Raw genomic sequence first — 26,318 nt, forward strand, 5'->3', positions numbered from 1 at the left:
TGGACCTGGGACAGGGCTGAGCCGGACCGGGCCGGGGAGGAAGTTGACCGGAAAGACGTTGCTCTTTCGCTTTTAAATCCCAGGAAAGAGCTATTTTTTTTCGGGCGATTAGCATCGCCAGCCAAGGTTCCGGGTTCCTGGAGCAGTCCAAATCCTTTCTGTGCGAGATTTGAAAATGGATCATTTAGTTTATGCGGTTTGCAAATTCATGTCGTTTCACCTCTTTTAGCGGTTTAAAGTGAAAGGCTCCATTTTGGGAACCTTATATATCCGGGCCAATAATTGACATTCGGAACAACCGTTCCCCTCAGCCAGGGATCGAAATAGCAGCCGCGAAGTCCACGCCGCTCTCGCTTCTTCTCTGGATAATAGTTTTGGGTCCCAGAGGACAACAGAGAGGCTGAAGTCGCTTGGGGCGAGCGGGGTCTGGGGTCTCGGGATGGTCGCGGGGAAGGACGGCGACGGTATTGGAGGATTTCCCTCGCCCTGGGGAAATCGTCCCGGAGAGGTGGGGTGTCAGGGATGTGAAGGGCAAGAAGCAGAGGAAAGACTTCAAAAGGCAAAGCTTGGCCGACCAGTCCGTGTCTGACGCCTGTTTTTCTGGGGCTCTCCTCCGGACGCGTTGTACCTGCACCGGCTGCCTGCGTTATGGCCCGTTTCTGTAGCCCGGCACCGAGAATCGGCCTCCCGACTTGGGGGCCCAAGGCTGGAGCCCCCCTGCCCGCCCCTCGGCCCAGACCCCCGCCCTCCGGACCCGCACCCCTCAATCCTGCCCCCCGCTCCGGACTCCGGGACGGGCGGAGCCGTTGGATTTCCAGACCGCTCTAAGGCCCCGTCGCGGCCTCCCGGGAGACCGGGCTTCCAGCGCTTAGAACATTGCTTGGCACGTAGTGAGCGCTTAACCAGTACCCCCATCATCATCATCCGTCCAAGGACCCACATTCCCGGCTTCGTCTGCGCCGTTCAACGGGCGCCGAAAGAAAACCGTGTCCCGCATCCACACGGTCAGAGGAGAGCGTTTAGAGAGTCAAGTCTCCGGTGGGGGAGCCGAATCCGCGCCATCGGCTAGTTTTACGCGGCTCCCACCCGCGGGGAAGAACAGTGGGGCCGGAGGGGGAGAGCCCCGTGATCGCCACCTCGGCTGGCGAGGGGCGATTTGGGGAATCCGCGAAATCAACCGCCTCCCGAAACGGCGCCGGGGACCCTGTAGACGCGGAGAGAGGGTGCAGACGGGAGGAGCGTGTAGACTCGGCCACGGCAAACGGGACGGGACCGAGGGTATCTTTATTCGACCCAAAGGAAGGCTCCGGGAGACCCCCGGGCCCCATTCCCCTCGCCGCCCCTCGGGGAAGGGGAGGGAGGCGCCGATTTCCACGTTGGGCGTTATTGGTCTGAGCGAATCGAGGGGTGTTTGAGGAGACGATCGGGTTTTCAAGCGCCTTCGCTCCAACGCTAAGCATCCTCGGGCGAGCCCCTTCTCCAATCCCGAGCATTTCCCAAGGACCCTTAAAACACCTCTCCGAGCTTATCGAATCAAAGATAAGTACGGTCATAAAGTCACTCCCCTACCAACACTCCGCTGCCCTTATCTTAGCGCATTGTTCTTATCTCCCTCCCGGCCCCCGCTCCCGAAGAAAGGTTATCTGAGTTTACGGAGGCTAATTGTTTTCCAAATCTTTTTAATAATTGCTTTGGAACAAGGTGTGCAAATGAGGATTAAGATAATTGCCGCGTCGTTTGTTCGGGCCGTTCTGCACAGCCTCCTTCACACTTTACGCCGAAGAGCAGATAGGGGATTCAGGGCGGCCGTGGCGGGGGACGAAATCACCTTGCGTTTCCATCGACAGCGGAACGAGTCAAGAGTGCGACCTGCTCGGCGACAGAGCGCACCCCCGCACATACACGCGCGGACCCCCGCACCCACACGCACACACGCGCGCACACAAGCACCCACGCTCACACACGCGAGCGCACGAGTACACACATAATAATAATCGTCATCATCATGGTATTTGTTAAGCGCTCACTATGTGCCAAGCACTGTTCTAAGCGCTGGGGTAGATACAAGGTGATCAGGTTGTCCCACGCGGGGCTCACGGTCTTCATACCCATTTTACAGAAGAGGCAACTGAGGCACAGAGCAGTTAAGTGGGTCGCCCAAGGTCACACACAGCGGACAAGCGGCGGATCCCGGGATTAGAACCCACGTCCACTGACTCCCAAGCCCGGGCTCTTTCCACCAAGCCACGCTACTTCTCAGCACGCATACACGTGTGCACACCCTCCCGTCCCACCAGGCACACACAGACGCACACCCCGCACCTCTCCCCTCGTCAGTCCTCCGGGACCTGCCTCATTTCGGGGTCCCAGCTCGGCCAGAGGTCCGTCCAGGCGGGCAGAGCTACCGTATTTACCCTCCACCCCCAGACCGCCTTTCGCCTGTAACCATTCGGTCTGGTTTCTCGGCTTCCTCGCCAGGATGGAGTCATTACTGGTTCCCCCTGGGCCTACGGGGAAACCGAGCCCGTGGCCCGACGGCCCCCCGACCCCAGCACCGTAGAATCCGGGAGCAGAACTGGAAACGGAACCAGTCTTCTCTCGACCGTCCACCCCAACCCCCTCCCTCCGCCTCGGGGGGACCCTCCGGCCAGGCCCCGTCGTCCGGACCGGGCGGCCGCCTCCCCCACCCCCCGCCCGTCCCCGCCCCCCGGAGCAGCGGCCCTTCCTGTATTATTCATCGCGCTCCAGGAGCTATTCATCAAGCCATTATTTATTCATCCCCAGCATTAAGGTAATTAAATATGAACTCACCGGGAAAGGGCGGGTCTGGGGGGCCGGGGGGCTGCAGGCATTGATTCGAGCAGAGATGGGCCTCAGTCCCCTCCTTGGGTGACACTTGAGAAGGAGCTCAAATTGCAGGGTCCTGGCGGGCCTCCCTCCCCCCCGCTCTCGCCCTCGCTCCCGCCCCGCCCCCCGCCCCCACCCTGTTCATCCCATCTTCTCTTTTCTCTCTCCTCCCGCAACATCCTCCTTCTCCTCTCCCCTCTCCCGCTGGTGGCCTTTTCGGAGCCTTTCCCAGCCTCATTCCTCTCCGTCCTTTCCCCTCCCTCCACTATCTTGGCCTCTCACCGTCTTGGCCTTCCCCCTCCCCTTCTTTTGCTTGCCCCTCCATCCCTCCCTGTATCCCACCCTCTCCCACCCCGGTCCCTCCCTCCCCTCCTCCTGCCCCCCTCCTATTCCCTCCCTCCACCCTTCCGGTCGCCCCCTCCCTCCTGTCCCCTCCTTTCCCCCGTCCTCCTCCCCTTCTGCCCCCCTCCTTGCCCCCCTCCTGTCCCCTCCTCCTCCCCTGCTGCCCCCCTCCTGTCCCCTCCTCCTCTGCTGTCCCCTCCTGTCCCCTTCTCCTCTGCTGCCTCCTCCTGTCCCTCCTCCCCTGCTGCCCCCTCCTGTCCCCCCCTCCTCCTCCCCTGCTGCCCCCCTCCTGTCCCCTCCTCCCCTGCTGCCCCCCTCCTGTCCCCTCCTCCTCTGCTGCCTCCTCCTGTCCCCCCTCCTCCTCCCCTGCTGCCCCCCTCCTGTCCCCTCCTCCTCCTCCCCTGCTGCCCCCTCCTGTCCCCCCTCCTCCTCCCCTGCTGCCCCCCGTCCTGTCCCCCAGCCCCCTGCCGGTCCTGCCCGCGCCGACTCCCACCCTTCTCTTCCTCCTCTTCTCCCTTCTCCGTCCCTCCCCGAGTCCTTCCCGGGCGCCCCCTCCCCGCGCGGGCGCGGGGGGCGGGCGGGCGCGCGGCCGTCCGGCTCGTCCCCGCGCGTTGCCCTCCCTCCTTCCCTCCTTCCCTCCCTCCCTCCCTCCCTCCCTCCCTCCCTCCGTGGCGGGGGCGCGCGTCGGTCCCGGGCTCCGATAGGCGCTGCGCTCAGCCAATCAGCGCGCCGGACCGCGGGGCGCTTTAAGGCCGGCTGCGGCCAGAAGAGAAAGCAAGTTCCCGGCGGCCGGCGGCGCCCACCCGGCCCAGCTCGCGCCGCTCCCGCGCGCCCCTCCCCGCACCCCGACCTCCTCCCCGCACCCCCCCCCGCCCCCACCCCACCCCCCCCCGCACCGCCCTCACCCCCACGCGCGCGCGTGGGAACCGGCCCGTCCTTTTTTTTTCCCGCCCCCGCGTGGGGGGGCGGGGGGCTCGCGCCTCTCCCCGCTTCCACCCCCGGGGGGTGCGGGGAGGAGGGGTGCGGGGCGCCCACGCGCGCCATGTCGATGCTGCCGTCCTTCGGCTTCACGCAGGAGCAGGTGGCCTGCGTGTGCGAGGTGCTGCAGCAGGGGGGGAACCTGGAGCGCCTGGGTCGCTTCCTCTGGTCCCTGCCGGCCTGCGACCACCTGCACAAGAACGAGAGCGTCCTCAAGGCCAAGGCCGTGGTGGCCTTCCACCGGGGCAACTTCCGCGAGCTCTACAAGATCCTCGAGGGCCACCAGTTCTCGCCGCCCAACCACCCCAAGCTGCAGCAGCTGTGGCTCAAGGCGCACTACGTGGAGGCCGAGAAGCTGCGGGGCCGGCCGCTGGGCGCCGTGGGCAAGTACCGCGTGCGCCGCAAGTTCCCCCTGCCCCGCACCATCTGGGACGGCGAGGAGACCAGCTACTGCTTCAAGGAGAAGTCCCGCGGAGTGCTGCGGGAGTGGTACGCGCACAACCCCTACCCGTCCCCGCGCGAGAAGCGGGAGCTGGCCGAGGCCACCGGGCTGACCACCACGCAGGTCAGCAACTGGTTCAAGAACCGGCGGCAGCGCGACCGGGCGGCCGAGGCCAAGGAGAGGTGAGGCGGGGCCCGGCGGGCCGGGGCGCGGGGAGAGGGTCCGCCCCCCCCCCCCCCCCCAGTCGCCCCTTTCCAGGGATTTTCCTTTTTTTCCATCGTGGGTGCCATCGAGGTGGGGGGGGGACGGGGACGTCCTTCATCCCGGAAGGACGCCCGGGGAGCCTCCCCTCCTCCAGACCCCGGCCTAGGCCCTTGCAAACCGCGCGTGGGTTTTGATCCGAGGCGAGGGTCATCTCGGGGCGGAGAGGAGGCGGCGGGCTCTTCATCCTCCCTCCCCCACGTTCCCTTGTTTTTTCCGTGAAAGCGACTTATCCCCCCTCCTCCGACTTCTCGGTGCCCCTGGGGGATCCCCCCGCCCCGGGCTTGCGGGATCGTGCGGAGCGGGGCCGCCATCGGCGGGGCCCGGGCGCGGAGGCCTGCGGCCGTCTCCCTTGGCCTCCGGCGGCGCTGGGGCGGGTTAGTTTGCGGGACGTTTGTCCCCCGTCCGGCAGAGCTCTGCGGCCGGAGGGGGAGGGGGTTGCCGGCGTAGATCCTCCTCTCCCCTTCCCCCGACCCACCTCCCCCATCCTTCGTCCGTCCCGGGCCCAGGGCCACGGCCGGTCCCCGGGCCCGCAGGACGCGCCAGGGAGCGAGGCCGGCCCGCATCCCCGGGACCTCCGGACCTTCCCCCGCTCCCCATCCTCCGGGCCCAGGCCGGCCCTTCTGGGGGGTCCCGCAGGCTCGCGGCCCTAGAGGGGCGCCGCTCAGGGCCCGCCCGCCTCCTGCCCCCCCCCCCCCCTTTTCTAGCTTCCTGCCCTCCTGGGCCTTGCTCCCACCCCTTCTCGTCTGTCTGCCGCCGGCCTCTCCCCACTTGGGTGTAAACTCCCGCCCGGGGCCTGGGCCCGGGGAGGGGGGTTCGGTCACACTCTGCCGGGGCCTGGCGGAATAGTTTCCGGGCCAGGCCGCCCCCTCTCCCCGCCACGACCCTTCTTGGAGCTTGGCGGGGACCTTTCGACCGCGACGCCCTCCTCGGGGCCCGCGGGGCCGAGTCCGGAGGGGAGGGAGCGGAGGATCCCCGGGTTTGGGCGCCGGACCGATTTCACCACGGCCCCGCCTCCCCGCGCGTCCCCCGCTCACTTTCTTTAACCGTGGGTGTCGTCCTGTTTCCCAGGGAAAACACTGAAAACAGTAACGCGTCCAACAAGCAGAACCAACTGTCCCCCCTGGACGGGGGTAAGCCGCTCATGTCCAGCTCGGAAGAGGAGTTCTCCCCGCCACAGAGTCCCGACCAGAACTCGGTCCTGCTGCTGCAGGACAGCCTGGCCCACGGCCGGGGCCCCAATTACACCCTGAGCGGCCTCACGGCCACGCAGACCGGCCACAGCCTCCAAGGGCACCAGCTCCAAGATTCGCTGCTCGGACCCCTCACCTCCAGCCTGGTGGACTTGGGCTCTTAGAGCAGGGGCCCGGCCAGGGCTGCCGGGGACACTGGACAGACGGGCCGGGAGGCCCAAGGGCTGGACGCAAGTGGGAAGGGCTCTTCAACCCCCACCTTTCCCCACCCCCCAAGAAACCCAACCGACAGCAGCCCTGGCACTCCCAGGCCCGCCCCTCCCCAGCGCACTGACCCCTTGCCCCCCTACCCCGTCCCACCCCTCGCCCTCCCCTCCCCCAGGGCCGGGGGAGCCGGGCAGAGCCCCAGCCCAGCGCCCTTGGAAATACACACGGACTGGAGCTGTGCGCCTGCGTGCCCTTCAGATTTATTTATGAAGACCCCGGCCCGGGGAGGAGGAGGGGAGGGAAGGGGAGAGCCAGGGAGAGAAGGAAAAGAGAGAGATCCCGGAATTGGGAGGTTGCCTCCTGGAATTCTCGAGAGGAAGGGGGGGGGGGGGGGGGAAGTGTATAAAGCATTTTGGAGGAAGGGGAAACCTTAAGTTTACATTTTTTTCATATTTAGTGTTCAAAAGATTTCGATGTAGTTTAAAATAAAAAATAAAAACGCAGTATTAGAAGCCTCGGTGCCTGGATTTCTTCCTGCCCCCCATCCGCCCCCCGGGCGAGGAGCAGAAGTTTCAAACGCAGGGCAGGATTAGTAGCGGGATTGTCGGGCCGGGGTCGGGCCGGGGGTGCGTGTCGGGGGTGGGGGAGTGGTGTTTCGAAGGTGACCGATGAGGGGACGCCGAGCCCTCGGCTGCTGCGGCCGTCAGTGACCTCCCCGTTAGCGCGGGGCCCTGCGAACTCTAGTCCAGAAACCGGGCCGTTCCCCGCTTTTAGCTTGCAATGGGGAGGCGGGCGAGCTGGCCCCGGGAGTCGGTTGGGCCGGGGAGGGAAGATTTCGGCTATCATCCCTAGTGCATCATCCCTGCAACCCGAATTCAACTCCCTGGAGGTCACGGAAGTGAGGGTGCTTAGGAAAAGAAAGGTGAGTGAGTTGAATGTGTGCGCGCGCGCGCGTTTTCCTCCAGATCTGAGGTCAGGACAGCAGGGCCGGGCCTGCTTGAGTCACAAGTGGGGTAAAAGGAGAAACTCAGCGTTTTTCATCGTTTTTGGTGGTTTAGAAGCTCTGCCGTGGGATCGTATGGCGCATCCGCCCCCGGCTGCCGGCTTGTGGGCCGGAGTGTGGCCGGGGTGGAGGGGGCCCGGGGCCGGGGCCCTGGGCCTCCCGGAGCCGCGGCCCGGATTCACCCGCGACCCCAACCCCGCTCCGCCGCCGGCCGCCTCGCGTCTGCGGCCTCCCGGGAACGAAAGCCACCCGGAACCACCCTCCACCCCCCCCACCCTGTCCGAAGGGACTCCCCGAGAATCGCAGCGCCCCTGAGGTGCCCCTAACGCTGGGTCCGCCCAGCTGCGGCCTGTCTGTCCTTCCGTCTCTGCCCCGTCTGTTTACTTTCTGGCTCACCCTTCTCATCCCTTCCTCCTCCCCCCACTCTCGGGCTAGGAGCCAGTGGCCGGGCCGTGGACAGAGGGTGGGACCAGCGGTGCCCACAGGGCCCGGGGAAAGTCGCAGGCCTTGGACCCAGTTACTGCTGTTTCTGGACAGACCCAAGGCCCTAGAGCTGGACGCAAGTGGGAAAGGCTAACGCTCCCCAATCCTCCCCTTTTCCCCCCCACAAACGCCCGCGAACGCACACACACACAGAGGAACCCCAACATGACACCCGCGATCCCCCGCAAACCACTTTCAGGCCCAGTCGGGGCGGGAGCGTCGGCCGGGAGTTAGTGTTTGGGGAGGCGGCAGCCCATCCTGGTTTCTCCCTCCCCCGTAGCCGCCTGGGCTTCTCTCCTGTGGGTCTCGGGCCCTCAGGGGGAAATGGGGGTCGGGGTCTGGGGCGCATATTACACGTCCACGCCCCTGGCAACCCGCGCCCCGAAAGGGGTGCCCGGGAAGGGCGGGTCGGCTGGCACGCCGTCCCCGTTTTCTGGCCTGGCGACTGGCGCAAGCCAATGACTTCGATTTGGGTGAGTCTTCTTGGTCCGCCCCGACCCGTCCCCTGCCCAGCCAGGTCAGCCTCCGCTTTCCGCAGCCTCGGCGTAACGCGGGCCCAGCGGGCTGGCGACCCTCCTGGCAAGGAGAGGCCCATTTCGAAAGCAGGCTTCGACCTAACCAGTGGTCAGTTACCCATCCCGGCCGGGCCCGGCCCCTCTGACCGTCTCTCCGGCCCGGGACTGCGCCCGCTGCACAGAGAGACCGGGCTCCGGCCTGTCCGGTGCCGGGTCCTAAGGGGCCTGGCCAGGGGGACTGGTTGTCGCCCTGCCCTGTCCCCTGGTCTTCCGCCCGTCCCCTGCCCCGATCTGGATCCGCCCCGCGCCACCTGGTTTTCTATGTCCCTCCCCACCCCGCGTGGGCTTCGCCCCAGACCTTCCGGATCCCCCGTGGGTGGAATATTCTTGCCCACAGCCCTGCCCCGCCGGCTCGGGGCGGGTTCATTCACTGATACGTATTGAGCGCTAACTGTGCGCAGAGCACTGTACTAAGCGCTTGGAGAGTACCATACAGCAATGCATCCCCAAAGCATTCCACAGACCCTCGGGGCACGGGGGTCCACGGGGCTCTCACTCACACCCCGGCACCCCCACTCCCACTCGGATTCCCCCCGCCCCCAACCCCTCGGTCCAGCTGGTGACGCAGAGGGCTCTCTCCCTGAGGTGACCGTTCTTTTCCCTGGCGGTGACCGCTCTGTCCTGCTCCGGGTGGGCGAGCAGGTGGGCGAGTTGGCTGGAGGTTTAACCCCCTCCAGGCCCCGCCCTGCGCCAGGGAAGGAAGCCGAGGGAAAATTCCCGGCAGGCAGATTAGCTTCGCCTGCAAGTTTCCCCCGCCTCCGTCCTGCTCCGTGGGCTTCCCCGGGCTTCCCCTCCTGCGGCCCCCGACCCCCGGAATGACCCCCGAAGCATCCGGGGAGCTCTGCCTCGCACCCCTGATCCGAGCCTTCGGACTCCCGCTCCCTCCGAGGACCTCTGCCCCGCACCCCTGATCCGTCCGGGTAGTCACTCCAGCCCACCGCAAGAGAGGAAGTGAGACGGATCCCAGCCCGCACGGCCTCCCGCACCGCCGCCCGCACAGCCCCGCGGCTCTTCGCAGGCGACAGAACAACAACGACAATGATAATGGTATTTGTTTAGCGCTTACTATGTGCCGAGCACTACTCTAAGCGCTGGGGGAGATACAAGGTCATCAGTTTGCCCCACGTGGGGCTCACAGTCTTAATCCCCGTTTTACAGATGAGGTCACTGAGGCGCAGAGAAGTTAAGTGGCTCGGCCAAGGTCACACAGCAGACAAGCGGAGGAGTCGGGATTAGGACTCACGTCCTCTGACGCCCAAGCCCGGCATCTTCCCGCTAAACGAAGCACAGGCCACTGGTCCTGCCCCCAGGCCCTCCAGGGACAGGAGCAGGTCGGTCCCCCGCGGCGAGGACCCGCAGCCTCCCTGATAGCCCGCCCTCGGGGATGCTCCCAGGCTCGGAGGACAGAGCGAGGTCCTTATCAGCGAAATGATTTAAATTCGGAATTAGGGACTGAGCCACCATCGCCTCGGGCACCTGAAGGAGCTGGGCCTCGGTCCCGGGGGCCAAGACTAGCGTGTCCCTCCCGGTGCTTGGGAGGCTACGAGCAGGAGACAAAAATCAGTCATTTATTTAGAGCCCGAGTTTGCCCTGGGGGAGCCACCCCTACAGCGCCTGCCCCTCGTCTCCGCCGCGCGACAACCCCCGGCCCCCCAAAGCAAGGCGTCAATTATCCGGTCCCACCCCCCACCCTACCCCCGGGCCTCATGCGACAGCGTCAAGTGGGCAAGACAGCGCAGAACTTTTAACCTGTCATTCGTTTTAGATTGAGATCGGTTTGGAAGCGACTCCTCCTCTCTGAGTTTCTTGTTTCAGAACAACATTCTAGTTTTAGCCTTTTCAGTGCAAGAGCCTCCGGCGCCGGCGCAAGTGTCCACAGCGCTAATGCGAGAGCCCCCAGCGCTAACGTGTGAGCACCAGTGCAAGAGCCCCCCGCGCTAATGCAACAGAGCCAGTGCAAGAGCCCCCCGCGCTAAGGCAAGAGCCCCCCGCGCTAAGGCAAGAGCTCCATCGCCGATAAAGAATCTCCAGCGCCAGAGACTGCGTTTTCGCCATCAGTTTACGGTAGCAGCCCACAAACCCAGCTGAACATGTACATGGAAGAGGAACGCGGCCGGGAAACGACTGGCGGCTTGTCTCTTTGGGAAGTGGGATGCGCGGGAGCCAGTCCCGTCCCCGTCCGCGGAGATACGCGGACAGTCTTTTCCCTGCCATCCGGATGCTGGATAAACACAACGCGCTTCCTCCTCGATTCGAGTTCAGGGCTTTAATTGAAGAATAATATTGCTCAGGGCGGAGACTCTGCTCACAGAGCCAGTCTAAAGGAAATCAGTTGTGGGAATCTGTAACCCATGGCTATTTTCAAAATAAACAGAGGAATTCTTCCGAAAGGAGGCAGGGAGGATTTCTTTCCATCCTGTCCATCTCCTGGCGACTTCCCTCAAAACCTTTCGCTTATCCATCGGTGGAATTTAGTGAGCGCTCTGTTCGGAGCACTGTACAGAGCGCTCGGGCACTGTACTAAATGTTCGGCCCCTTCCCTCTCCCACCTCAATCCCTCCCTCTCCTGTTCCTCCTCGTCCCCATTCCTCTCCTCCTCCCTCTTTCTTTTCCCCCCTTTTCCCCTTCTCCCCCCGCCAATCTCTCTCTCCCCCTGCCCCCGCGCTAATGCAAGAGCGCCAGTGCAAGAGCCCCCCAGCGCTAACGCAAGAACACAGGAGTCAGAGAAGCAGTGTGGCTCAGTAGAAAGAGCCCGGGCTTGGGAGTCAGAGTTCATGGGTTCGAATCCCGGCTCTGCCACTCGTCAACTGTGTGACTGTGGGCAAGTCACTTCACTTCTCTGGCCCTCAGTTACCTCATCTGTAAAATGGGGATGAAGACTGTGAGCCCCACGTGGGACAACCTGATTACCCTGCATCTACTCCAGCGCTTAGAACAGAGCTCTGCGCCTAGTAAGCGCTTAAATACCAACATTAGGAACACCAGTAGAAGAACCCCCAGCGCTAACGCAAGAGTACCGGTGCAAGAGCCCCCAGCGCTAATGCAAGAGCACCAGTGCAAGAGCCCCCAGCGTTAACGCAAGAGCACCAGTGCTCTTTCTTTTCCCCCTCTTTGCCCTCCTCCCACCGCCAACCTCTCTCTCCCCCTGCCCCCGCCCCGTCCCTCTGGGAATAGAAGCGGTCCGGGGTCCGTCCGGGCAAGGGTCCGACCAGTTCACCCGAGTCCAAGACCGACCGGCCTTAGCATTCCCGCTCCCCGGGGCGCCCACCTGCCCGGGCCTGGGGACCCGGGAGCTCCCGGGGCCCCTCCGGCAGCTGAGTGACGGCCGGAAACCGGAGCCGCCGGCGGGGGGAAGGGAAGGGAAGGGAGGGGAGGGGGCGCAGCCTGGATGTTCCCGCTAACGCTGCAGGAAATGAAAGTGGAAACGCGATCCCTCCCGCGCCCCGGCGCCCCGGCGAGCACAAAGACTCCAAGCAGCCTCGGAGAGGGGAGAGCGGGGGAGTCCAGCTGGGGCCGGGGGCTGGGGGCCGGGAAGGGGGTGGGGTGGGGGGGGGGGGGGGAAAAGACGACCGTCCCGGCCAGGGAGAAGGCCAAAGGAGAAGTTCCCAGTGCTCAGCCCCACGCAGGACCGGCCCCACGCAGGACCGAGCCACGCGGGACCGGCCCCACGGCCTCCCAGCCCCCATAAGGATGGGGGGGTGTGGGCGCCATCCCGGATTTAACTCTCTTCTCTCGTGAAAACCCTCAGTGCCTGCCGGCAATGGAGAAATCATCAACTCCGAAGCGGAGGCCGGGGGGGGGGGGGGGGGGGGGGGGGGAAGGGATAGCTGGGCCTGGGTAGTTTGTCCCGGTAGGCCGTGTGGCCTAGTGGAAAAAAGAGCGGTTTTTGGCAGCCCGAGTCCCACGTTCCAGGCCCAGCCCTTTCACTGAGCCGCTGTGTGCCCTCAGCCAAGTCACTCTATGTACAAAGATTTTTATGTACATAGCCCTACTTTATGATCATCGATGGAATTTATTGAGTGCTTATTGTGTGCTTAGCCTTGTATTAGGACCTTGTATTTACTTATTTCAATTAATGTCCGCTTCCCCCTCTGGACTGTAAACTCCTTGTGGGCAGGGAACATGTCTAACACTGTTACATTGTTCTCCCCCCAAGTGCTAAGTAGAGTGAAGGCGAGTGGCTGAACGGGGAGAGCACGGTCCTGGGAGTCCGAGGAACCGGGTTCTAATTCTGACGCTGCCTCGTGACTGCTGGGTGACCTTGGGCACTTCTCTGTGGTTCAGTTACTTCATCTATAAAAGTTCTCTCCCCTACTTAAATTGTGACCCCCATGTGGGACAGGAACTGTATCTGACCTGATTATCTTGTACCTTCCCCAGCGCTAAGAACAGTGCTTGACTCATACGTAGTAAGCGCTTAACGAATACCACTCTTATTATTACAGTGCCGGGCACACAGTAAACACTCAGTAAGTGCCACTGATTGATCGACTGCTTGATCGATTCTACCTCTTGGAACCTCTTATTTCAGCTTCCCCCATTTTCTTCAGTTTTAAAGACAGACAAGGTAAAATAAAGCTTTAGACAAGGCTTTCAACAGAACTGAAAATTGGGAGTCATCTGTTGAGGACTGGCCTGTGTGGGCCACTGCCACAAGAAAGCTCTCTGAGCAGAGACTTCCTATGGAAAGAGCGACAAGGAGACAAAAGACAAAGTGCTACGTACTACAAATATTAAGTACCAACAATACAAGGGGCAAGGTATGCCCAACTTGGCCCAGCACTGATCTCTTCAGCTACATTCACTCTCCTTAGGTGAACTTCACTGTCTCCTCAGGACAGCCATATTTTTTTTTCCAATTGTTCCCATCCGGCAAACAACTTGACAATTTTCACTTTTAGTTTGGGAGTCAGTAAGCAACTAGTCATGGATTTCACAGGTTCAGAGAAGACTCACCGCTGCTTTACTCACTAAGGAAACAAATTCCAGTTTGAAATTCTGGAGTTGAAATTCTGGAAGCAACAACAAAAACCCATCCTGCATTTCTAGGTTCATGGAACACGGGGAACAATGTTGAGCCTCCAAATTAAGTCCATTTGTTTAGTCCTGTCCTTTACCGAGCATTTACAGTGTGCATGTGACTCTACTGATGCTTGGGTGCTACAAGGAAATCGATTTGAACACCGTCCTGTCCCTAGCGATGTTCAAAATCCTTGGTCTTATTCCCATTTTATAGATAAGGAAATGGAGGCCTAGACAGGGTATGTGACCAAGGTCAAGTAGTAGGCCCATTGCCCAGCTGAGACTACACTCTGGTCTTCTGACTCCTGAGTACACACCCATGCATGAGCACACACACACACACACACAAACACTTACACACAGAGTACAGTGCTTTGTGCTAAGTGCTCACGCTCAGCCCTGTAGGGCACCCGCACTCTCTGGCTTGTGGAATTTTTTCCGTTTCTCCCAGAAAGAAGTTCCAACTGGACTTGGGAACTGAAAGCTTGGGAATGAGCAACCTGGGTTTTCCCAGCAAAGGGAAGCAGTTGGGGATGGGGGTGGAATGGAATAGCAGAGTCCGGGGAAGAGTGGACAATCAAGCCAGACTCTGGCCCTCCACTTCCCTACCAATGCTAATATTTTAAAAATTATAATATTATTATTATGACTACCACCCTGTGGTAATATCACCTGGACAAGTCAATGAACGCCTCGGGGCCTCGGTTACCTCATTTGTAAAATAGGGATTAAGACCGTGAGCCTCATGTGACTGTTCGACCTGATTAGCTTGTATCTACCTCCGCACTTAGAACACTGCTTGACACATAGTAGGCGCTTAATACTATTATTATCGTTATTGTTATCAACATCATCAGCACGGGACATGTGTAAAAGAATGCGGGGCCGAGATTCCTCATCTGCATATCATTAAGCTGCAGAGAAGCAACGTGGCTCAGTGGAAAGAGCACGGGCTGGGGAGTCAGAGATCATGGGTTCAGATCCCAGCTCTACCACTTGTCAGCCGTGTGACTTTGGGCAAGTCACTTCACTGTGCCTCAGATCCCTTGTCTGTGAAAGGGGCACTAAGACTGTGAGCCCCACGTGGGACAACCTGATCACCTTGAATCCCCCCAGTGCTTTGTACATAGTAAGCGCTTAACATAGTAACTTACTTAACATAGTAAGCCCTTATCCCTCTGCTCCCTCTACCCCCCACTTCACCTCTCCGCAGATAAACCCTCTTTCCCCCCCTTTCCCTCTGCTCCTCCCCCTCTCCCTTCCCATCCCCTCAGCGCTGCACTCGTCCGCTCAACCGTATATATCTTCATCACCCTATTTATTTTGTTAATCAGATGTACATCACCTCGATTCTATTTATTTGCTATTGTCTGAATGAGCTGTTCATCCCCTCGAGTCTATTTATTGCTCCCGTTCTTGTCTGTCCGTCTCCCCCAATTAGACTGTAAGCCCGTCATAGGGCAGGTTCTGTCTCTATCTGTTACCGATTTGTACATTCCAAGCGTTTAGTACAGTGCTCTGCCCATGCTCTGCAGTGTGGCTCAGTGGAAAGAGCCCGGGCTTGGGAGTCGGAGGTCATGGGTTCGAATCCCGGCTCTGCCACTTGCCAGCTGTGTGACTGTGGGCAAGTCACTTCACTTCTCTGTGCCTCAGTTCCCTCATCTGTAAAATGGGGATTAACTGTGAGCCTCACGTGGGACCACCTGATGACCCTGTATCTCCCCCAGCGCTTAGAACAGTGCTCTGCACAGAGTAAGCGCTTAACAAAATACCAACATTATTAGTAAGCGCTCAATAAATACTATTGAATGAATGAATGAATGAACAAATGCCATCATTATTATTAAGCGATTGTTTCCTGCTGGATCCAGTGTTGCTTCTCCGCTTCCCCCTCCCCTTTACTCCCTCCCCTCGTCCCTGTCAGGCCCCACACAAACCCCGAGGGTTACCTTCCTTTTCCTCGGTGGTCCGGCCGGGGATGGAGACGAGGAGGAGATGGAGAAAGAGTTGCTGCTGCTGTGTGCGGAGGGCGAGCTCGTTGCCCTCTGGAGGGGGTTCGGCGGGGGGCTGGGTGAACTCCCGGCCCTCGAGGGTCTTTCGAGCAGGAGGACCCCCGGCCGGGGGCCTGGCTTCCGCGTGACCCCCAGGCCCCTCAGACCGCAGTCGTCCATCACACTGCTTTTCCCCCTCCCAGTGGGCGCCGAATAAATAATCACTGAGAGACTGATTGGTTAGAATCCTTCCCGACACTCACCTCCCTCTCGCCCTCCAACAGAGCTGGGGGCAATCACTCAATCAATCAATTTACGAGAAGGAGTGTGGCTCAGTAGAATGAGCCCGGGTTTGGGAGTCGGAGGTCGTGGGTTCTAATCCCGACTTCGCCGCTTGTCAGCTGTGTGTCTTCAGGCAAACCACTTAACTTCTCCGTGCCTGTTACCTCATCTGTAAAATGGGGTTTAAGACTGTGAGCCCCACGTGGGACAACCTGATTACCTTGTATCTACCCCAGCGCTTAGAACAGTGCTTCGCACATAGGGAGCGTTTAACAAATACTATCATCAAGTAATTTATTTATTTATTTATTGAGCACTTGGAAGAGTAGTGGATAGAGCATGGGCCTGGGAGTCAGAAGGTCATGGGTTTTAAGCCTGACTCTGCCACTTGTCTGCTGGGTGATCTTGGGCAAGCCACTAAACTGCTCTGGGCTTCAGTTACCCCTTCTGGAAAATGGGGATTGAGATTGTGAGCCCCAGGTGAGACAGGGACCGTGCCCAACCCTATTTGCTTGTATTCACCTCAGGGCTTAGTACAGTGCCTGGCACGTAGTAAGCGCTTAACAAATACCACGATTATTATTAATACAGTGCAATACAGGTCAACACAGTTGTTAAGCACGATCTTGGCCCTTGAGGAGTTTGCAATCTGGGGAAGGAGACCCCCCCCATTGTCCTTAGGCCAGGAATGGGACCCTCCGGGCCGTGTTTGGTCAAGTGGATGCAGGGATGCTGGGCCTGCTTTTGAAGGGGGGTTGGGACTGGGGGGAAGAGGATCCCTTGAGCTCTCTCGTCTTAACAACCTGGTTGGAAATTGGGCTGGTGTGGGGTGGAGCTCTGTCGGGCCCGTCCAAGCATCGCCTCGGCTGCTGCTTCCCGGCCACTCCGCTCCGGTGGCCCCCGATTTGCCTTTGCAAATGAAAGGTGCACGCGAGCCGGCTGGAGAGGGGCCAGGGGCGGTGGCTACCTGGGTTCTCCTCTCCCTCGCCCCTCCTGCACCGTCCCCCACTCCCAGGGATTCTGTCCAGCCAGACCCCTCGCTGCGGCAGAAGACGACAGAGGAAGGCCCATATTTTCTGCTGAGCGACGGCTTCGGTTGAGGCCCGGCTTGGCCGCACTGCATCGACCTCGGGGAGCAGAATTTTCCCAGAATTTTCCCAGAATTTTCCCAGAATAATTTTCCCAGGGTCGGGGGAGCGGCGGTGCGCAGCCTTGAGCGAGGGCGCCCCCTGCTGACGGACCGGCCTTCCTCTCGCTGGCCCCTGCTCCTTTCTCAACTCAATCACTTAATCGATCGTATTTATTGAGCGCTTACGGGGTGCAGAGCGCTGTACTAAGCACTTGGGAGAGGCAAAGAACAGAGTTGGTAGACACGTTTCCTGGCCGCAATGAGTCTTGAGGGAAATTAGTCCCGTTCTAATAACGGACAGGTTCTAATCCCAGCTCTGACCCATGTCTGCTGAGACCTTGGGCAACTCACTTCACTTCTCTGGGCCTCAGTTACCTCATCTGGAGAATGGGGATTGAGACTGTGAGCCTCATGTGAGACAGGGCCCGTGTCCATCCTGTTTACCTTGTGTCTACCCCAGCTCTTAGAATAGTGCTTGGCTAATAGTAATAATAATAAATGATACTATTTATTAAGCACTTACTATGTGCCAGGCACTTTACTAAGCACTGGGGTGGATACGAGCAAATCAGGTTGGTCACAGTCCCTATCCCACATAGGGTTCACAGCCTCAATCCCCATTTTACAAATGAGGTAACTGAGGCACAGAGATGTCAAGTGACTTGCCCAAGGCCACACAGCAGACAAGTGGCAGAGCTGGGTTTAGAACCCCTGACCTTCTGACTCCCAGGCCTGTGCTCTATCTACTATGCCATGTTGCTTCTCATAATAAGGGCTTAATAAACACCACAGTCATTATTATTATTATTATTATAGATAGTTCCAGTTCTTTAATTCACTAATAATTACAGTATCTATTAGGCGGCACTTGCCAGGTGTTGTGCCAAGTGCTGGAGTTGATATAATACACTTAGCACAGATGGCAGGAGTCTTTGTCCCACATGGGGGCTCACAGTCTAAGTAAGAAATACTGGTATTTTTTTACAGCCACCAACCTTAGCCCATTATACAAAGGAAGAAACTGAGGTCGATTGAGATCAAATGATCTTGAGCAAGGTAACGCAGCATTACCGGCAGGGCTAGGACTAGAATCCTGGTCCTCTGGGTCCCAACCCATGCTCTCTCCACTAGGCCACACTGCCTAGGGTGTCACCCTCATGCCTTGAGAAGCAGCGTGGCTCAGTGGAAAGAGCACGGGCTTTGGAGTCAGGGCTCGTGAGTTCGAATCCCAGCTCTGCCACTTGTCAGCTGTGTGACTGTGGGCAAGTCACTTAACTTCTCTGTGCCTCAGTTCCCTCGTCTGTAAAATGGGGATTAAGACTGTGAGCCGCACGTGGGACAACCTGATTCCCCTGTGTCTCCCCCAGCGCTTAGAACAGTGCTCGGCACATAGTAAGCGCTTAACAAATACCAACATTATTATTATTATTGGCCAAATGCAGACTAATTCATGAAAACAGTAGGTATCAGCAACTTGGGGGTCAGGTGGGTTAGGTATTCAGCTAACTGGGGGTCAGTTATCTCAACTCCAGCACTCTGAATAGGTACTAGCCCCAAGTGGTTTGGGTAATTAGCTCTCTACCTTCAATTCCCAAAGCACCTTTCTCCTGAAGTAGTGAGGCCTTTCACACACATCATGGCATTACCCTAGCAACAGCTGTTTATGACAACCTCTCTGGGTCCCGTTTTCCCTATGTAAAATAGGGATGATGCTAAGTGACTTGTACAAGGCCACACGAAGGCTAAACAGGGCTGGGATCCAGGTTGCCTGACTTCCTAGCACTTCTTTCCCTACCAAATAGGTTCTATACGCCCCCCCCGGTTCAATTTATTTATTTAAAGTATTTAAAGTATTATTTAAAATACCTGGTGCGTATTTACTGTGTGCAGGCCCCTGTACTCGGCAGCTACTGGGAGCAGAGTGTTGTACTGGGTATTTACTGAGCCCTGATCACTTCCAAATACTCATCACAGTAAATACACAGTACTTGGAAGAGATCTTACTCGAGTAAGAGATAAGGTCCCTACCCTCAAGGAGATTACAGTCCAGGGGGACACTTCCTCCATCCCCTCCAGTTAGAGCTTCCAGTTGTACTACTAGGAAAAAATATCTGAATTCCTGATGACTACCACTGGTCCGGGCATGTGGGGCAATAACTATTTGCAAGGGGCCCACGACTGGCACTTCCATAACAAGCATTGGCTCAGAAAAGGTAGGGTTCAAGCATCCAGGCAGGGTGGGGCATCGGGCCCATCCCGTTGGCTGCAGGTCTCTGGCCTTGGACATCCTCTACCCTAAGCCTAACACCTCCCCTGCCCTTCAGACTGTAAGCTCCTTGTGGGCAGGGATGCTTCTGTGGAGAGCATGGGCTTTGGAGTCAGAGGTCATGAGTTCGAATCCCAGCTCTGCCACTTGTCAGCTGTGTGACTGTGGGCATGTCACTTAACTTCTCTGTGCCTCAGTTCCCTCATCTGTAAAATGGGGATGAAGACTGTGAGCCCCACGTGGGACAACCTGATTCCCCTGTGTCTACCCCAGTGCTTAGAACAGTGCTCTGCACATAGTATGCGCTTAACAAATACCAACATTATTATTATTATTACTGTACTCTCAGTACAGTGATCTGCATACAGTAAGTGCTCAATAAATACAAATTGACTGATTGATGTGGGCTAAGATGATCAGGAACCCTGTAGTCCATGGCGCACTGCATGGTGGACGTGAGTTTTGAGCTCACCGATTTCCTCTGTAAGGCGGCTGGCGTGCCTGGGGCCGGGGAATGCGGTGTCAGGGTGGGGAGATCACAGGGAAGAGGAGGCCTGAACAGGACATCCCCTCCTCCTGCAAAGCAGATGTCAGCATGGCTGTCATAACAACCTGCCTCTTCTCTCCTAGTTTCCATAAAGTCCAGGTGTACACACAAATCGCCCTTCTCGGGACGTGCTCTGGCTCCAGGTTAAAATGATGAAATAGGTGTCTGAGCCTCCTCCTCTCACCCCATCACTCTTTCTCCCTTCCACCTGCCCTGCCAAGCCACAGGCTGAAACAGTGGAGCACGTCCCCGACAACTCCTTCCACCGCTTCCCTGCACCATCGTCTCAGACACTGGGGCATCTTCCCTCCTGACTCCTTTTACCTTCTACTTGTTCCCCCCAACCACAATCTAAAAAATTGGAATATCCTCCCCGCACTCAATTTCTTCCACCTTAGCCCTGCTTCCCCGAACCCAGTTGGGGACCTTGGAATATCTCCCTCACTGACTCCTTCTAGCCTTACACCTGCTCCTCCCAACCATAGTCCCAAACACTGGGACATCTTCCCGATCGACACCTTAGATCTACTCTCCCAACACCATTCTGAAACACTGGGACATCTCCCTCACATACCTTCCTCTCTTAGCCCCATTCATCTGCTGTCCCACTTGAGCCGTTCCTGGGCGGATGAGTCAGGTGGTCTCCTGCCCCCCCCCCCCCCCCCCCAGTTTTAAGCGGCTACTGATTGGAGCACACTCCAAAGAGACCCTCCCAGAAGAAAGGGGTCCCAGCTTGGTTTTCAAGGGAGGGGAGGCAGTGGGAGGGGTGACCCGAAGGCTAGAACATGCAACTCCCTAAACCCCCTAGGCACTGGCTCCATGGCCTACCCCACTGGATGTGTTTCAGTCCAAACCCAGGAGCAAGACAGGAATGATAACGGAAGCATCTGTGAAGCGCTTAGTATGTGTCAAGTACTGTACTAAGCGCTGGGATAGAGACAAGTTCCTATACCACATGGAGCTTACGGTCTTAATCCCCATTTTACAGATGAAGTAACTGAGGCACAGAGAAGTGAAGTGACCTGCTTAAGGTCATACTGTAGACAAGTGGCAGAGCTAGGATTTGAACCCAGCTCCTTCTGGCTCCCAGGCCTGGGCTATATCCACTAGGCCACATTGTTAATCAAGCTTGTCAGGCCATAGAATCCTAATACTTGCTCACACGCCCACTCACGTGCCCGTTTATCCACCTGCTCACTTGATCGCTCACACGTCCACTCACATGGCCTCTCACATCTTCACTCGCCCTTCTGTCCACGTGCACGCATACCATCTTCATGCTCCGCTGCAAGCTCCGGCTGCAACTGACAGGGGAAATGACAGTACTTTCCCACTCTCCGTCACCTCTTCCAACTCATCGTCTCCACACCCAGGCTGGCCAGGCTGGAATTTTGGAGCACTAGGGCAGCGAGGTGGTGGGGCTGAAGAGCAAAGTAGCAGGAGGAGCTAGGCCACAGGCCAGACAGCACCGACTCTTGGGTAACCCTTTTAGCCCTTTGGCTTGGCCACTAGAGGATGGTCCAGTGGTTTCTAAGATCCCACACAGACAAGCTGATTTTCTGTAAAGCGATCGCCACATCAGGTTACAGCGCTCTGGGCACAAAAAATACCACTGATTGATTGCTTGATCTGACCAATTTCCAGGCGGCTTCTCAAAGGGTCGATTTGTTTTCTCAAGTTCACTTTGGATTGATTTCAACACCATTAGTGGACGGGGGCAGGGTTGGGTCGAGGAGTCAGAGCAAAAGCATCCCTAGACAAGCAGACTGCAGGTGGCAAGATGCAAACTGTCTGTCTTTCTGCTGCCTGGAAGACTCTCAGAGGGCAGTTGAAAGAAAAAGAAATGGAGAGGTCCAAGTCAAGACCCTGGAGAATAATAACCACTGGACCTTGAATTTGTTTGATGATTTTCTTTTATCTTCTGTTCGGGAGAACAACCCTCCAAAGTTGGGAGAGGCAGGGATTATCATCCCCATTTTACAGATGAGGAAACTGAGGCCCAGAAAGATTAAATGATTTGTCACAGATTACCCAGCAAATCATGGCAGAGCTGGGATTAGAACCCTCAGGCCTCTTGATTCCCAATCCCTGCTCTTTTCCCAGGACAGCTGCCCTTTCAAAGAATAAGAGTGAATAAGTGTATCACTCTTTTTCCCACTTCTCCCTCTTTCAGTTAATTCTTTTCCAGCCAAATATCTCTTGCAGAAGGGGAACCAGAGACTTGCAACGAGTGGTTTCGGGACCTAGAGCTCCCCCCGCATCACCGCTCTGGGACCTGAGTTTTCTTCCTTAAACCCAGTTCTCCCGGACACTCAAATCTGCAGCCATATTGACTGGGAAGGGGAGGAGCCCTGAATGGGGGTCCTTGTGGAGGAGGAGGAGGGGTCTGGGACCTCTGAGGATTGACCTCAAATCCAAGTTGCTATCTGCCTGGGTTTCCACCCTGAAATGCTACCAATTTTAGGGCAAATTCTGTTTTTCCCACCAGCTCCTCCACAGTAACAGTCAGTCTGGTCCGATAGCCATTTGCACCAATCAGATCAATTTTATGTATTGATTATTGTGTGTAGGGTGCACTTGGGAGAGTAAAATGGAGTAAACAGATACAATCCCTGCCCTGAAGGAATTTACATTCTAGTTTTCTGCAGCAAGTTTACATCTTTTTTCCCCACGGTATCCGTTAAGCGCTTTATTGTGTTCTAAGCACTGGGACAGATACAAGCTAATCAGGTTGGTCACAGTCCACATCCCACATTGGGGTCGCAGTGTTAATCCCCATTTTACAGGTGAAGTAACTGAGGCACAGAGAAGTAAAGTGACTTGCCCAAGGTCACCCAGCAGACAAGTGGCAGAGTAAGGATTAGAACGCAGGTCCTTCTGACTCCCAGACCCGTGCTGTATCCCTAGGTCAAGCTTTTTCCCTGTTTGCCGAGCCCTGCTCATGCACCTATCTCAAAGCATCTTGGCAAATTTTCGTTGGACCTCAGTCATCTCCCTCTACACTGTAAATTTATTATGGGTAGGGAATGTGTAAGCTAATTCTGTTGTATTCTCCCAAGCACTTAGTACAGTGCTCTGTACGTAGTAAATGCTCAATAAATGCCCTTGATTGACTGATTGATGGTGACCCCCATCCCACTGCCGAAATGGGTGGGACAGCTAGAAGGCAGCCAAGTTACAGAATATAGTAAGCACCTAATAATAATAACTGTGGTATTCGTTAAGCCCTTACTATGTACCAGGCACCGTATGAAGTGCCGGGTAGTTACAAGCAAATCAGGTTGGACACAGTCCCTGTCCCGTGCTGGGTTCACAGCCTCAATCCCCATTTTACAGATGAGGTAACTGAGGCACGGAGTAGTGAAGCGACTTGCCCAGGTCACATGGGAGATGAGTGGCGGAGCCAGGACTGGGACCCGTGACCTTCTGACACCCAGGTCTGTGCTCCGTCCATCACACCACGCTGCTTCTCACCTCCTGTTGCTTCTCATCTCTAGTCCCGGTTCTGTCTCCTGGGAGTGGGCATTAGCAGTCGAATTTCCTGAGCAAAGAACCACCTAGGCGGTTCTGTGAGTTGAACAGGCCCAGCAGAATTCCCGAGTGAGTGACCGTCTCCCGGGTCCTACGGTCCCTATGGCCATCAGTGGCTCTGGCAAGTGAAAAAACGTTTGTGCGCCCTTGGCCGAGCACTGCACTCTTTCCCTCCTGCTCACTCATTGCCCTCCGTGCCCCAAAAGGAGCACAGTGCTCAAAGTGAGAGAGTGCAAGTTGCACGGCGCAAACCGGCAGCACTAAAACCCACCTCTCTGTGCTCACGGTGGGTACGGGCCTCTGAAGCCTGAGGCTCGTCCGCAGTCCTCAGTGGGAGAGTCCTTCCAAGTCTCGTCTCCTCCTTCTCCAGAAGCCCTTCCCAGAGTTCACAAGACTCCAGTCCCATCAACCCAGCAGCCGCCCTTAGCACTTGTGTTCCCCACACCGAATTTACCTATAAATTATTCATTTATATTAATTTCTGTCTCCCCCTCTAGACTGTAAGCTCACTGTGGACAGGGAATATGTCTACCAACTCTCCCAAGTGCTTTGTACAGTGCTCTGCGGCCAGTAAACGCTAAATAAATACCATTGATTGATTCTCTGTTCCCGTAATCATCACTTACGTATGTACACTTGCATATCTGTACAGTCCCTTCTAGACTGTGAGCCCGTTGGCGGGTAGGGATTGTCTCTATCTGTTGCTGAATGCACTTTCCAAGCGCTTAGTACAGTGCTCTGCACACAGTAAGCGCTCAATAAATACGATTGAATGAATGAATGTTTTGTCTATTTCTTATTCAGCGATTTCATCCCGACATCTTTGTGTTTTCTCCTGTTCCCCCTATTTATAAATCATTTTGGCCGTCTGTTCTTTAGCTCATAAAGCTCCTTGAGGGCAGGGAACGTGTGTAATAATAATAATAATAATGTTGGTATTCGTTAAGCGCTTACTATGTGCAGAGCACTGTTCTAAGCGCTGGGATAGATACAGGCTAATCAGGTTGTCTCACGTGAGGCTCACAGTCTTAATCCCCGTTTTACAGATGAGGGAACTGAGGCACAGAGAAGTGAAGTGACTTGCCCACAGTCCCACAGCTGCCAGGTGGCAGAGCCAGGATTGGACCCCATGACCACGATGGCAATTGTTAAGCGCTAACTATGTGCAAAGCACTGTTCTAAGCGCTGGGGGCGGGGGAATACAAGGTGATCAGGTTTCCCACGTGGGGCTCACAGTCTTGCTCCCCCTTTCACAGATGAGGCTCAAAGAAGGGAAGTGACTTGCTCAAAGTCCCACAGCTGACAAGTGGTGGAGTCGGGATTAGAACCCATGACCTCTGCCTCCCAAGGCCGGGCTCTTCCCACTGAGCCACCCTGCTTCTGTGTAGCGTTTTTCGCAACAGTCTGCGCTCTGCAAGCGGCTCCAGAACCTCCGAGGTCGGAAGCGGCTCCGGCCATCGGGGCCCCGGAGCTTTCTCGCTTTCCCCACACGGTGGCGCTGCTGCCCCGCGGCAGCCTCAGGCGGCCCCCGCGCGGGTTCCTCGCCCTGAATCCTTGGCTCTGGTTCCATCCCTTCCTCCTCCTCCTCCCTTCTTTCTCCTCTTCCTCCTCCTTTCCTTCTCCTAATAATGTTGGTATTTGTTAAGCGCTTACTGTGCGCTAAGCGCTGGGGTAGATACAAGGGTAATCAGGTTGTCCCACTTAGGGCTCACAGTCTTCATCCCCGTTTTACAGATGAGGTAACTGAGGCACAGAGAAGTTAAGTGACTTGCCCAAGGTCACGCAGCTGACACGTGGCGGAGCCGGGATTCGAACCCGTGACCTCTGACTCCCAAACCCGTGCTCTTTCCACTAAGCCACGCTGCTTCTCTTCCTCCTACCTTCCTGGAGTAGGAAAGGGGAAGATGGAGGAGTGGGGGGGGCCAATGGGGAAAGGGAAGCTGGGGATCAGGAGGTGGAGAAATGTCGGGGTGATTCTTGGGAGCACCTCGTTTCTGTGCCGGCCACAGGGTGCAGTCAATCAATCAATCGATCAGTGGTATTTACTGAGCGCCAACTGGGCAGTGCAGTGCAGAGGACTGTACTAAGGTCTTGGGAGACACATCCCTTTCCCCCAAGGAAGTCTCTCTGTATCTCTGTGTGTCTCTGTCCCCTACCCCACCCCTCCCAGGGTCTTCGGGGTCTAGAGAGGGCTCTCCCGAAGATTGGAACTTTGCAGTGGCCATCGTTGGGGAAACCATGGTTGCCAGGGTGACCTTTGACCTCTCTGACCTTTGCTACTTGATACAGTCCCCAGTGCTTGTCTCGGGAATGCTCACCAACTCCTCACAACCCTCGGGCGAGGATGATGATGGCATCCCGATCAATCAATCGTTCAATCAATCGTATTTATCGAGCATTTACTGCTTGCAGTGCACTATACTAAGGGCCCTTCCCTACCCACAGACTAGAGACCTCAAGATTGTTCTCCTAGAGCCATGACCAGCTTGGGCCGGGGGAGAAGGGAGATGAGAGAGTGGGGCTCCTGGTCACACAGTGTTTCTGGGATGGCTTGCCCACCAACTAACTATTTAATTGATCTACCTTAGATTGCAGCGTCCCATTACAAGACTCCAAGTTCGGGGGAGCCTAGTTCGTGCTACAACTCTGCCACCTCCAGAAGCATTTTCTAAAGCCGTCGTTCGGTAATTTCACCGAGTGTAAAAAGAACGTTCCATTTGGAGGGATCATACAGTAGCCAGAGGAGTGTGGCTTAATATTTTAAGAATTGGAAAACGATTATGGAATTGTTACAGGGTACTGGCTTTTGAATTTCGAATCATCGCCTTGGCCACTAGAGCCTCCAAAACGCAAGAGCGGGTTTGGGGACCTTAGGGTTACCGCAGTAAGGCGACAAGGAAATTACTTTTTTTACAGCCATTCAGGCTCCCAAGATGAGGATGTCGGGGTCTCGGACTTTCGAAAAACCGTATCGACATTGAACCCGGCCCCTGTCCCTGTCAACGTGGGAGTTAGTTGCAACTTTCATGAAAACTCACCATAGGAAGGTGACTATCTGGGGGGCCGGGGACGGTAGGTTGGAGTAGGAGGTTGGGGAGGATCTTGAGGAAGCAGACTGGGGGTGTCACTGGTGGCCAGGGGCGGGGAGAGTGGGAGTGGAGGGTGGGAGGTTAATTTTCCATTTTACAAGATCTCTTCGATTTGATGACTTCAGAAACC

The 26,318-nt window shown here is 57.1% G+C and overlaps 1 protein-coding gene across 1 annotated transcript; it reads left to right on the forward strand.

Annotated features, from left to right (window-relative positions):
• The first annotated feature begins 4,159 nt into the window (after nt 1–4,159).
• On the forward strand, nt 4,160–6,403 carry SIX1 (SIX homeobox 1). Its single transcript, XM_029079213.2, has 2 exons — nt 4,160–4,791; nt 5,942–6,403. Exons 1-2 carry the CDS (start codon nt 4,232–4,234, stop codon nt 6,225–6,227), a joined length of 846 nt encoding a protein of 281 aa, XP_028935046.1. The 5' UTR covers nt 4,160–4,231; the 3' UTR covers nt 6,228–6,403.
• The last annotated feature ends 19,915 nt before the right edge of the window (nt 6,404–26,318 follow it).

The sequence above is a fragment of the Ornithorhynchus anatinus genome, chromosome 14, assembly GCF_004115215.2.
Source record: "Ornithorhynchus anatinus isolate Pmale09 chromosome 14, mOrnAna1.pri.v4, whole genome shotgun sequence".
NCBI lineage: Eukaryota > Metazoa > Chordata > Mammalia > Monotremata > Ornithorhynchidae > Ornithorhynchus > Ornithorhynchus anatinus.

Coding starts and splice junctions, on each gene's coding strand:
- SIX1 (XM_029079213.2), top strand. CDS start 4,232: ATGTCGATGCTGCCGTCCTTCGGCTTCACGCAGGAGCAGGTGGCCTGC. Junction 4,792..5,941: donor GCGGCCGAGGCCAAGGAGAG/GTGAGGCGGGGC, acceptor CCTGTTTCCCAG/GGAAAACACTGAAAACAGTA.